We start from the raw sequence: 13,232 nt of genomic DNA on the forward strand, positions 1-13,232 counted from the left end.
GCACGAAAAAAGATGTTCCGTGTTTTAATTTGAATTGGGCCTTAGTTTAAGGATAACACAAATTTTTACCCCATTAGGATGGTTTTTGGCAAATAAGCCAAAGCAAGTATTCAAATGAACGGCGGTGAGGGCTCCCCTTCTACTTTGGGGGGCGGTGACAACGACTTAGTCGCTGATTGTTCTGGTGTAAGAACTACCGCATTGAATGGTCCAGATCGTACAAGTTCAGCCGGTAGTACTCAGGATCAAGCTTTAAACCGCCATTACCAGGTGCCTGACGATAAAAAGGTTAATTGGCAGTCATTTCTATATAAGCCTCGTTTTTTTTTTCATTTAATTTTATAAAAAAACATCAGCATGCCTGAAACGTTTAATATTGTTCCTCAAGAAACTAGCTTACAGTACAAGTACTTAATGATTCCGTTTTAAGTAAAATTACAGGACACTATACATTGTTCTGGGGGGAATTATTAATTAGCCGAATTTAATTAATGTTAAATATATTTCTATGAATTAAGTATTAATCCTTTCATTTTCTTTGCAGAAACCCACTGTTTTTAATCGTCAAACAAGTCAAGGAAATGGAATTAATTACAAACAAACAAATGGCGCTTATGTCTTAGTGAATAAGGTGAGAATTTTTCACATATTTTTCCCCATGTCCTTTACCTAACTTGTAATCGCGGTGACACTGTCTCAGAGATGTAGTGTTAGTTTTAGGAACATTAGGGACTCTATAATATAGTGTTAGTTTGTCATTTGGGGATTGGAAGAAAAGGGTTTTTATTGGCATTGTGCCCAATAAAGATTGAAAAGAATAAGAAAGACATTGACACCACGTGACTGGTGTCGGGAGATTTTCGGGAAATTGGTTTAGTCACTGCTTGTTATAAAACTCTTTTTAGAGGTGCTTCAACCTCTAGATTCGTCTTTTGTTATTTATTCCTATTTATCATTAATATTTTGGGCTTCATCATTGATTAATAACTATCGAAAGCATTCCATCAGGATCAGTTTTTTTATACCAAACCCAAACTACCAATACTAAAATTAAATTAAATTACCAGAAACATTAATGTAATGGTTAGTTCATGAAAGTTTTGACAGAACCTTAGTTATTGAAGTTTATATCAGTTCCAATAGTCCCTATTCCTTCACCTCCCGATTTCCAATGGACCCTATTCCTTTACCTCCCGAGTTCCAATGGACCCTATTCCTTTACCTCCCGAGTTCCAATGGACCCTATTCCTTTACCTCCCGAGTTCCAATGGACCCTATTCCTTTACCTCCCGAGTTCCAATGGACCCTATTCCTTTACCTCCCGAGTTCCAATGGACCCTATTCCTTTACCTCCCGAGTTCCTAAATAGTCCATATTCCTTTACCTCCCGAGTTCCTAAATAGTCCCTATTCCTTCGCCTCCCGACATCCAACAGTCCCTATTCCTTCGCCTCCCGACATCCAACAGTCCCTATTCCTTCGCCTCCCGACATCCAACAGTCCCTATTCCTTCGCCTCCCGAACTCCAACGGTCCCTATTCCTTCGCCTCCCGAACTCCAACGGTCCCTATTTCTTCGCCTCCCGAGCTCCAACGGTCCCTATTCCTTCGCCTCCCGACCTCCAACAGTCCCTATTCCTTCGCCTCCCGACCTACAACAGTCCCTATTCCTTCGCCTCCCGACCTCCAACAGTCCCTATTCCTTCGCCTCCCCACTTCCAATAGTCCCTATTCCTTCGCCTCCCGCACTTCCAATAGTCCCTATTCCTTCGCCTCCCGAACTCCAATAGTCCCTATTCCTTCGCCTCCCGCACTTCCAATAGTCCCTATTCCTTCGCCTCCCGAACTCCAATAGTCCCTATTCCTTCGCCTCCCGAACTCCAATAGTCCCTATTCCTTCGCCTCCCGAACTCCAACGGTCCCTATTCCTTCGCCTCCCGAACTCCAACGGTCCCTATTCCTTTACCTCCCGAACTCCAACGGTCCCTATTCCTTTACCTCCCGAACTCCAACGGTCCCTATTCCTTTACCTGCCGAGCTCCAATTGTCCCTATTCCTTTACCTCCCGAGCTCCAATTGTCCCTATTCCTTTACCTCCCGAACTCCAACGGTCCCTATTCCTTTACCTCCCGAACTCCAACGGTCCCTATTCCTTTACCTGCCGAGCTCCAATTGTCCCTATTCCTTTACCTCCCGAGCTCCAATTGTCCCTATTCCTTTACCTCCCGAGCTCCAATTGTCCCTATTCCTTTACCTCCCGAGCTCCAATTGTCCCTATTCCTTTACCTCCCGAGCTCCAATTGTCCCTATTCCTTTTCCTCCCGAACTCCAACGGTCCCTATTCCTTTTCCTCCCGAACTCCAACGGTCCCTATTCCTTTTCCTCCCGAACTCCAACGGTCCCTATTCCTTCGCCTCCCGAGCTCCAACGGTCCCTATTCCTTCGCCTCCCGAGCTCCAACGGTCCCTATTCCTTCGCCTCCCGAGCTCCAACGGTCCCTATTCCTTCGCCTCCCGAGCTCCAACGGTCCCTATTCCTTCGCCTCACGAGCTCCAACGGTCCCTATTCCTTCGCCTCACGAGCTCCAACGGTCCCTATTCCTTCGCCTCACGAGCTCCAACGGTCCCTATTCCTTCGCCTCACGAGCTCCAACGGTCCCTATTCCTTCGCCTCACGAGCTCCAACGGTCCCTATTCCTTCGCCTCACGAGCTCCAACGGTCCCTATTGCTTCGCCTCACGAGCTCCAACAGTCCCTATTGCTTCGCCTCCCGAGCTCCAACAGTCCCTATTCCTTCGCCACCCGAGCTCCAACAGTCCCTATTCCTTCGCCACCCGAGCTCCAACAGTCCCTATTCCTTTACCACCCGAGCTCCAACAGTCCCTATTCCTTTACCACCCGAGCTCCAACAGTCCCTATTCCTTTACCACCCGAGCTCCAACAGTCCCTATTCCTTTACCACCCGAGCTCCAACAGTCCCTATTCCTTTACCACCCGAGCTCCAACAGTCCCTATTCCTTTACCACCCGAGCTCCAACAGTCCCTATTCCTTTACCACCCGAGCTCCAACAGTCCCTATTCCTTTACCACCCGAGCTCCAACAGTCCCTATTCCTTTACCACCCGAGCTCCAACAGTCCCTATCCTTCACCCCACAAAGTTTTGTCAGAACTTGAAAGATAAACAATGAGTTTAGAAATAACTTGACACTTAAAAACATTTTATAATACAGTAGTTTTTTTAATAGTACAATTATGTGTAATTTTAGTCAGTCTTATCAATGACGGTGTATATTTTATTTTAATTTTAGCAAGTTCGTCCAAATTATCAGAGCAACTATAGTCCTAGACCGAGATTCTCAAATAACGGTTACTACAGTATGACCCAATCCAGCACTTTAATGGCCAGTAATCCAGCAGGTGCGGGATTACCCAATATGTCATACAGGGTATCTTGTATGGGTCCTTACATGCCTCGCTACTCTAATCCAAATCCGCTTCCTATGGGGCCTTACTCTGGATACCAGCAGCAATCAGTTGTAAGTCATTAAAAAATTTCTTTTTTCTTCTTTAAGTTTTGGGGGTAAATACTATAAAAAAAAGGTGTTTACATTCGGGTAAAAAATGTTGTTTAGCCAAGGGGAATATTCACTTGACTACTTTGTATATTGTAACCCTGTGTTTTGGAAAAAGGGCGCTAACCTTTGCCCAACCAATGAGCATTATTCTTTAATGTCAAAAAAAGCCTACAAATTCTTCGATTTTATTTTACAGTCTTCGCTACTTAATTTGATTAGTGTAGGAGGTTTTTTTTTTAAATTAAGAGCGGTAAAAATGGTGGGTGCCTAAATTTCTGTTAATACAATGTCCCATGTATGAAATGAGCCAAGAATTGGATAAGTTCTGAGCTCATTTAGACGATTTGTGGCATTGTTCTTGTAGTAGTTAATATAAAGAATTTTTCTTGGCACACTTTGCATGCAGGAGGCATTGCTCCGTTTAATTGAATTTCCCAATAGTACGCGCTACTGCCGGGGAAAAATAGTTTTGGGAAGATGGCACCACCTTCCTGAAATTTTTATTGATGGTTTCTTTAGTGAGAGAATGTGTAATATATCAATCCTTGGAATGGGTCACGCCTTTATTAAGCCTTAAAATATGCGTTTACGATTATTTTTTTGTGGATTAAAATATATAGTTTTGTTTGAATTAAATCAGGTGAACTGTAAAAAGTTTCCATAATTTCGCAGTGATTAAAATCATGTTGTAATTGCTAAGTGATTAGAGTCATGTCCATTCTCGCGGGCGATATTCTTGGGCTCGTCCCCTTTTTTATTTTTTTAGTTTCGTCCTAATTTGTTTGTTGAATATAGTGCGTAGGTGTTTCCTGTATTAGCAGTGAGGTTAGAATCTAACCGCGAATTTAGTATTTTGCGAAGTAGGTGTAGGCATATTTATAAAATATGACCTACTCAAAATAAATAGGGGATCATGGGAAAAGGAGTGAATCGATGTCGACAAGAGGGATTGAGTGAATTATTTAACTAGTTTGACCATCTTGTTAATATTTGGGATGGAGTAATAACCGCCGATGTAGGGGTGGGACCTCGAAAAATTGGCGTCTGCGAAGTTCGTGCGCGCGCGCGCGTCCTAGGTCGCCGCCGAGCGGCGTAGTTTTTTGGGGGGACCGGCATATTACGGCTTCGAAGGAAAGAGCGGCGGTGGGACGAGGGAGGAAACGTCGGGTGAGTCGGTCGGAATCCATCTTTTAGGAGCGGTGTAGGACGAGCGTAGAGAGACTAATAAACCCTTCCGGCAAGCTTCCGATCCTTTTGTTTTTCGTCGCTCTCGTTTTTATTCCACCATGTCGGCCGAAATATTTATTTTCTGACTTATTTCGTAATCAAGTCGCGCCATTTTAAGTATATTTTCGCGTCGCTTTCGCGCCTGATAAGTCGGGAGTGATAAAAAATACGCCGATTAACTAAGCCTAACGGAAGGATTTAAGCCTAAAAATCGGATACGGTACTATTTGGCTCTCTCTCCCTCCCCTTCGGTCCTTGTTTTTTTGAGCCTTGTTTTCCTTCCACTGATGGTGCCGGATTTTCTCGGTGATTTGTTCCTACGCTGCGGAGGTGATCAAAGATGCAACATTCATCGTATCAACAGTCTCAACAAGTTTCTTACGGCCGTAACGTTTACGCTCGGTCCGAACCAAACTCCAATAACGCTCAAGGCCGTACGGGTCCGAGGCCCGCCAATGTCACGGCCGCCGCCGCTTACGCGAGTGGGGGCAGCTATACCCTGAAAAAGGTGAGAAAAAAAACCAGATCAAATAAAACGAATCACTCCATCCCTATTTTAAGCCTAATTGACCGTAAATTACGACTATTAACTATGGCCAGTTAGTGACGTAAACCATTATGACTGCCGGTAATGCGCCGCGATATAGCTCCGTTAAGCCTTGGCTGGCTTCTTAAAAACCCAGCCCCCTCCCTTGTTCACCCGTATTATATATATTTGTCATCAATTATGGCGCAATAGAGGCGGGTTTCAATGATTTTTCTCGATAACGAATAAAGCCAAGCCATTCGTACACTTCATACATGGATTTATATTCATAGATATGAAACTGGCTTACATTTTCCGTATTTTCAGAAATGAAAAAAAAAAATTTAGCATGTTGGAAATATTTAGTCGGCGGTTTTTTATTAGGGGGGGGGGTGTTAAACCCCATTCGACATGGGTTTTTTCAGTCCGTCGAAACCATTAAAATCCCTCGATAAAAACCCCTAAGCCTTTGATTTGGACAAAACCTTTAATTAGAAGCCCTTGAGGAAGTTATAGACTGGGTTTATTTTTTTTTTATTATTTTTTGAAAAATGTAATTTAACATTTCTTTTTTTATTGATTTCGAAGGTCATTTTAATTCTGCCGATTTTAATTTCTATCATGATAGCTAGCTAGTTTAAAGTGTGGTTGGTCCAAAGACCTAGTCCTTAGTTTCAGCCCCCCCCCTCTCTTGTATTTACTTTCACAATTAAAGGGGGAATAAAAGGTAATTTTTTACAGAAATTGTTAAGTAATATTTTGTTTCTCTCTTTAACTTCCTTCTGTGGGTTTTTATTTATTTTTTTTAACGGCAAAGCTGCTTGCTAAACTAAAAACCTTGTCATATCAACTTTCCCCTCCCCCTTTTCAATCAAATGGAACTTTGTATAGTGACACTTTATGTTAACTTCCCTATAGAGCATTATGTAGTCAAAGGCAGGGAGTTGCCTTTACTATATTTCTGTAAATAAAACTTGCCAAAGCTTTAGGCTAAGGTTATCCTCCAAATTTTAATCGCCCCTTCCCCCCCCCCTCTAGGGTTTTGGTTATATACTTTCCCTAGTGTGTTTTACAATGTACATGTAAAGAAAATGAATTTTGTTTTGCATTTTTTTTTTTGAAAGCCCTTGTCGAATTTTGGTAAATGTATAAATTATGCAGGACCTTTTCTCTCTCTTTCTTTCTCTGTGAGACGATGACTTCCTCAAGAACTTTGGCTATCTTTTTTTTATTTTCTCATCTACATCTCTGCTTAGCTTGCATCTTGATCTTTGAACCTTTAGACTTCACAGTTTTATCAATATACATACATACTTCTTTTGGAAATCGTTTTATTTCATAATTTCTAAAGGGAGGGTGAATAGTTACTGAAATAATTTGTAATACAGAATTGATTCCTTACAGTCTGTTATAAATTTTGGACGTTTAGGGTGTAGGCCTACTCAAGAAGCGATATCTAGTTTACTAGGGAGAAGTTGTAAGATGTGCCTAAGTATTCGCGCGCCATATCCCCGTTTTTTTTTTTTTTTCAAATGTATGTAACTTATCGCCTTTAGCCATTTAGCTCGCTCGTCCAAGAAGTGATATCTAGTTTACTAGGAAGAAGTTATAAGATGCCTCAGTATTCGCGCGCACTATAGTCCCAGTCCCCCTTTCAAAATACAAGGGTGGACGTAAAAGGAGGCAGGGCTATTTCGCGCCTCTACTCAGAGTGGGAAAATACGTAATTTTCGTCATTCGCGTCGCGCTGACGTGAGTTTTCAAGAACCAATGAGATAGAGCTGGTTGTAATTTAGAGGCGGGGCTTAACTCCGGTCCTACGTCGTTTGGACTGGAGAAAGATAGAAATGTGCAGAGTTTATACCTTCTCCCTAGTAAACTATTCTTGGACGGTCTTCTGTAGTAGTATTAAAGTACCTTCCTATTGTTAGCAAAAATCTGTAATGTTTTTAAAATAATCCAGCGTTTGTTAAAGACGTTTAATGATTAAGAGAAATTATTTACTATATTGGGGGGGGGGGGCTATATTGAATATATCTGGTTTGATTGGGTCTTAATTGGAATCCGTTTGTAAATTAATCGTGAATATTTAGGATAACCTGTAAATTTTCGAATATCTTACCATCCATTTGTTGCAAATATTATTTCACTCTCCCTTTGATTGAGGTAGTCATACATAGATATGGAATTTTTATCCTTATAATACATCGATCAAGTAATTTCGTCAAGTTCCCGAAATTTATTGGTATCTAAGGAAGATGACATTGATATAACCCCCAAAAAATATGAAAACCCATCTCAGTATATATTATATTATATATTAAATGATTAAATGGAATTTTTCCCATTGGATTTATTTTCTTTTTAAAAACTCCATCATAATTTTTAGTTACCATCGAACTGGTTTTTAATCGAGTTTGCCAGCCACCCTGTTCTTTTTACTTTTCCCCCCAAATATCTTTAGGTCCTAAATTAACTCAATCCTTCGTAACTTCTCTCTCTATCTCTCTCTCAGAGGAAACTCTTTACATTCAATAAGGGAAAGAGACAGAGAGAGAGAGAGAAAGAGAGAGATTGGTGTAATTAAAATATTTTTATCGTTCTACCATTTTTTATTATTTTGTTAGAAATGAAAACGATTGAAGAATTTTTCATTATTGAATCATTGAAATAAGTTTAGATATAAAGGGGAGGGAAAGAGGGGTTTTAATAGTTTTATAATGAAGTGTCGAGAGGTAGTTCACTTGTGAAAAGAGGGATTTTTTCTTGATAATGTTATTCATATTTAATGATGACATTACGCCCCAAATGTTCACAAATTCGCCTAAAATTTCACGAGATTTCCTTATATTTAATTAGTATTAAGATATTCCGTGAAATTGCCGCCCTCCATTCCTTTCACATCTCACGAGTTCTCTGTTTAGATCTCGTGTTCACGCTGCACATATAATGTGATTCTTATTCGATGATGACATTACATCCAAATGTTCACAAATTCACCTCAAATTTCACAAGATTTCCTTATTATTAAGATATTCCTTGAAATTGCCCCCCCCCCTCCATTCCTTTCTCATCTCACGAGTTTTCTTTAGATCTCGTCTTCACCCTGCACATCTAATGTGATTTCCAGGCTTATTTAATGATGACATTACATCTAAATGTTCACAAATTCACCTCAAATTTCACGAGATTTCCAGGCTTATTAAGATATTCCGTGAAATTGCCCCCCCCTCCTTTCACATCTCACGAGTTTTCTTTAGATTTCGTGTTCAGCCTGCAGATATCACTAAATGATTTAGCCTCTAATATTGTGACACTATCTCTTCTCTTGCCTCTTGGCGCATTTTCTTCAGGAATTAAGTAGTTGAATGAGTCCTCTCTCAACTCTTTTTAAATATTCCAACTCGCGTTTGTCGTATCATAAGTTTATAAGATATGTTCACCATAAGTTTGTTAATCTCTGGTTACAAACCGGAGCTTGTCATGAAGTGTTTGAAGTAGGTCATAGATTCGAGGTAAAGCGACGTCTGGTGAGGCGCTGTCAAACGCTTAGCTCAGGCTAAATAATAAGATAACTGCAAAACCACGTGTGGTAAATTTTCAAACTATAGCTCTCAGTAAAGCCGCGTTTACACGAGACACTTTGGAACCGTTTTGAACCGTTTTGGAAAGACCTAACTAATTTTTAAAAATATTTGTATTTTCTCGTGAAAGATCTCTGGTTTTAACAGCGTAATATTCTTTTTTTTTGTACATTCCAAAACGGTTTAAAACGGCTCCAAAGTGTCTCGTGTAAACGCTGCTTAAGTCTCTAGCATTACGAAGTATAGGTATTGTCATACTTATGGAACATTTCACTTATAAACTTATGGTCGTATGTAGATTCGTGTAAATTTGATGCGAATTCCATTAAGAAATCCAAGTAGTTGTATATGCCGCCTTCCCGTCTTTTCAAATGTTTCTTGAACTTGTAAGGTTTCGTCCGTCTCGAAATGGAAATTTCGCGATTGCCATAAGTCAGTCTAGATTATTTTTAACGCGTTTTCAATTTCCGCCGACGGAATTCTTACATTCTAATTTAGCTTTATACCTATTTGCAATGAACGTTTTGAGATTGTAGGGACGACGAGACAACTTGAAAATGATTTGAGATTGAAATTAGGCGATTTTGATTTTAGTAAATAGGTGTTTGGCAATTATGGCATAGCTCCGCCCCTTGTCGCCATTTTGGTATAAATTTTTATGGCAACGTAGAACCTATTTCGGCCCCTTTTCGACCCCCTCTTGGTGTCTTTCCTAGAGTGAGGTTGTTTAATGAAGTACTGCCATGTCTTTATTATGAAAATTGTCAACTCTGTGAGGTAACAAGCGATATGAGTATGATTTATTATTGCAACTAAGACTCGAGATTAAAAAAATTAATAAATATTTTAAAAATCCTTGAATGTTTGTTGTTCAACGGCGGCTGGTGAAACTAGTTTGTTTTTCGTGCCGACAGTTCAGTACTTAATTTGAAGATAGTGTTTAATACGCCGCGACTATAAGCAGCAAAAAGTGACTCTAGTGTGTTTAGACCATTTAGTATTAGTAGCCTTTACATGTACCACTTAAATTAGAATTTTTTTTTATTTTCATTATACACGTCTAGTTCTACGAAACAATTAATATTTTTTTGTTTTTGGCAGTCAGCCTTATGCTCCTAACTTTAAATCCTTTAGTTAGTTGAATAGTTGTTCTGTGGAAATTCATAACTAAAACACTAAATATTTATGCGTTGTATTGTAGAATGTAATATAACTGTCAACGTAAGTGTACGTGCTGTTTTTCAAATGACACTACTAGGCTGCACCTTATAGGATGCAAGTTTTATCAAAGCCATAGCTTTGTAACTGAATTTATCTCCCAATCCCTGTTTTTTTAGACCTCGGTGGTTTAAGAGAAAACCCTGGTCACTCGTAAATCTGTCCTCAAGATATCTTAAATCGCGGGATTAAATTGAAAATGGTTTACACAGTGAAAGTAGATTCAAACGAAGTATTCAATTCTCGTTCTATAAAGATTAATTAAATTTGTAAAAGTTCTCTGAAGTCCAGTGCAAGCTGCTTTGACGCAGAAACTTTAAACTTTGTTGGGACCTTTATCTCAAGTAGGGGCAAAGAAATATTTTTGGCCAATTCCGTGGCCATATTGGAAAATGGGCCCCCAGAAATTCCTCGGGAAATAGATAGGTGTTTAAACACATGGAGGGTTCATACCATTTACACCAGGAGGCCGGGCTTGCTACCTGGAGGACAAAAACCCGTCTGCTTTTGTCCTTCAGGTGTAAATTGTATGATGCGTGTGAAGTATCTATAACCTGCCTACGTTTTAGCCGCTGACATTAAGTGTACTTTATTACTATATCCCATAGACCGGCCCGACTTTGCGGTATTTGATATGCAGCAATCTTTTATGAAGATGTGTATTAACAGCTTTCTCTACTCCTAAACTAGCATTTAAAGTAAATTCCACTAGCTTAATAAATTGACTTAAAAAATCAAGCTGCACATTTCAGTTTATCTCCTTTAGTAAAGTTATATCAGGCTGATATCAATCCCTGACTTTCAAATTTTTTAAAAAGAAAATATATATATATATATATCCTAGATTCTTAAATCGTAGAATTATAATTTTTTGTGCGTGGTTTGTCTTATATATACAGTGTTATATTTTCATGGTCTCTCTCTGACTCTCTCGCTTTTGGTAATACCATGGTTACCCTCCCTTAAAAAATCATCCGAGTGAATCGCCTGAACTTATGTGAAGGAAGCCTCACCGCAACTAGTTAGAACCCAAATGGAACTCGAGATTCACGTTTAAAGATGCAGTAGACCTTTCCATTAATTCCAGAAGGGAAGCAAACACCACAGGGGGCGGGGCGCGACTTCATGGGTTATTTCCCTGGCGTCAAGAAGTAACCGCTAGAGGCAGTCCGAGTTGGCTAGCCTCCCATGTCATGTGTAGTAATCACGCGTTGCCTCTTGGTTGGCGCTAGAAAAATACCCTCAAGAGGAAGGCTGTGTGTTGATTGGTTTTCTATGCAAGTAACTAATGTAATGGTCTATTGGGATGTCGTACCTTAATCCCAAGATTTTGCTTTGTCCACTATTCCCGGGTCCCCTCATCATACATCGCCTCAGAGCTCATGGAAACCACGATATGTTCTCAGTTTCTCTATAGGTTCTTTCTTGCCTTGGGTAGTCAGAAAAGCAAGTTTTCCCTATCCTATTCCCACCTCCCTTCCCTTTCCCTATGTCAGTTTTCCCACATTCCTTTTTTTACGAGTATTTTCTCCGGTTTCGAGAAAAAGAAAGAAAAAATATTTAGAAGATATATATAAAGAAGTACGTTACTTGAAGTAACTGTTATAAACAGTGGTTAGCTTGGTGTTTTCCTTTACCCTGTTTGATTTTTAGAGGACACTGTAAAGGGATTTTGTTGAAAGTGTTGTTAAGCCTGGTTGATGTGTCGTTTAGGTAGTAAGATCGTTATTTCGATCCATGGTCAAGCTCAAAAGTATGAGGATGTTTTTACTATTGATTTTCAGTGGACAGCCTTGCATTTGAAATAAACTAAATGTATATCACCAGGGATAGATTTAATTTTAGAAGTAGGAATGGAGAACGGTTAGTATTTACTTCAGTTCGACTCATAGCCCAGTATAGAGCCCCTCCCTCCAACACGTAATAACGAAAAGTTTAAATTATCTTATTGGCTCACTTAAACTACGTTTTGATGACGTTGCTGACGGGGACGGCGAAAAATACGTAATTCCTTTTTACCTCTGTCGCTATGACCGGTCTCTTCTTTCATACCCCTGCGTCCCGTGGAAGGCCAGGGGGTCCGGGACTATGACGCGCCCAGATTACTCTGTTCTTCATTCCTACTTCTAAAATTAAATCTATCCCTGCTTGATCCATGCTAAGTATGTAGTATCATTGGGTAGAAGACCATTTGAAATTAAAAGACTATCGTTTCTTAAGGCGATACTCCCCATTAAGGCTTGTAAAACTCGAGTTATGATTGTTCAGAGTCAGTGTTCATCTCCCAACTTCAACTTCCGGTAAAATGGAGTTCGAGTCACTCCCCCTTATGATGAAGTGGCCCGTACTACTGTTTTACATCATTTAATAGATTTCCGATCAAAACTTCTTTATATTAATCCAATGGCAATCTCTACCGGTAATTTTCTTTCAAAAAGAACTCGTTTCTTAAAAAAGGAAGAAAAAAAATGAAGTTCTTTTGGCTACTATGTAGAAGAAAGCTATTTTGGAGAATGTTTCTTGTTTTTAGAGAGACCGTGTGGTTCCGCCTCCTATTTTGACTTACGGGGGTCTTTGGGAGAATGCCTGGCCGACCGACGGTCGTTCCTTGAAACTAAAACTTGAAGGGTTTCTACTTTCTACTCAGTCTACGAGCGTGTTTTGGGTTGTTTTTTTACCATCCTCTTTAATGTTTTTTTCGACTGCCCAAGTTGCTGCCAGTTTATTCGACCTCTTTATGTGGCACGTGAAGTCTTAAAAAATCCACACTTTTTTTCGTTTTTTCGTCGGAGGCTCAGTCAGTCACTCGTCTCAGGGAGCACAAATCCTATTTTTGTGCTCACTGCTCGTTTCGATCGATGAAAAGTTAAAAGATACGATACTCAGCTTGTAAAAGTCTGGGTTTAGTTTCAAACCGTTTAAAAATAGGCGACAGGGTTTCATGATTCATTAGTTTGAACGAAAGAAATTATTTGGGTTTTTTTTGTCTTTCTTCGGTTTGAAGTCTGTGTTGAATCGTCTTAACCAACAAACGAACACCTTCGATTTTTTAATCGGATTTAAATTTGAATTTTCAACACAAAGTTATTATCGATTTTTATGTC

At 39.8% G+C, this 13,232-nt stretch overlaps 1 protein-coding gene across 7 annotated transcripts in view; it reads left to right on the forward strand.

Annotated features, from left to right (window-relative positions):
- The window catches only part of shep (RNA binding motif single stranded interacting protein alan shepard), a 34,443-nt gene that overhangs the window by 2,748 nt on the left and 18,463 nt on the right, over window positions 1–13,232 (forward strand). For 5 of the 7 annotated variants that reach the window (XM_089843044.1, XM_089843046.1, XM_089843047.1 and 2 more), the window contains exons 2-4: window positions 78–288; window positions 545–631; window positions 3,307–3,534. In XM_089843044.1, coding sequence (XP_089699170.1) covers window positions 115–288; window positions 545–631; window positions 3,307–3,534 — 489 coding nt within the window. In that variant the 5' untranslated portion in view covers window positions 78–114. Of the gene's footprint in view, window positions 1–77; window positions 289–544; window positions 632–3,306; window positions 3,535–4,698; window positions 5,309–13,232 lie in introns of those variants that run through there. The other 2 variants (XM_089843050.1, XM_089843049.1) reach the window with 2 other exon arrangements.

The sequence above is a fragment of the Phalangium opilio genome, unplaced genomic scaffold, assembly GCF_054372755.1.
Source record: "Phalangium opilio isolate 3A_F unplaced genomic scaffold, DU_Popi_V2 ptg000070l_1, whole genome shotgun sequence".
Taxonomy (NCBI): domain Eukaryota; kingdom Metazoa; phylum Arthropoda; class Arachnida; order Opiliones; family Phalangiidae; genus Phalangium; species Phalangium opilio.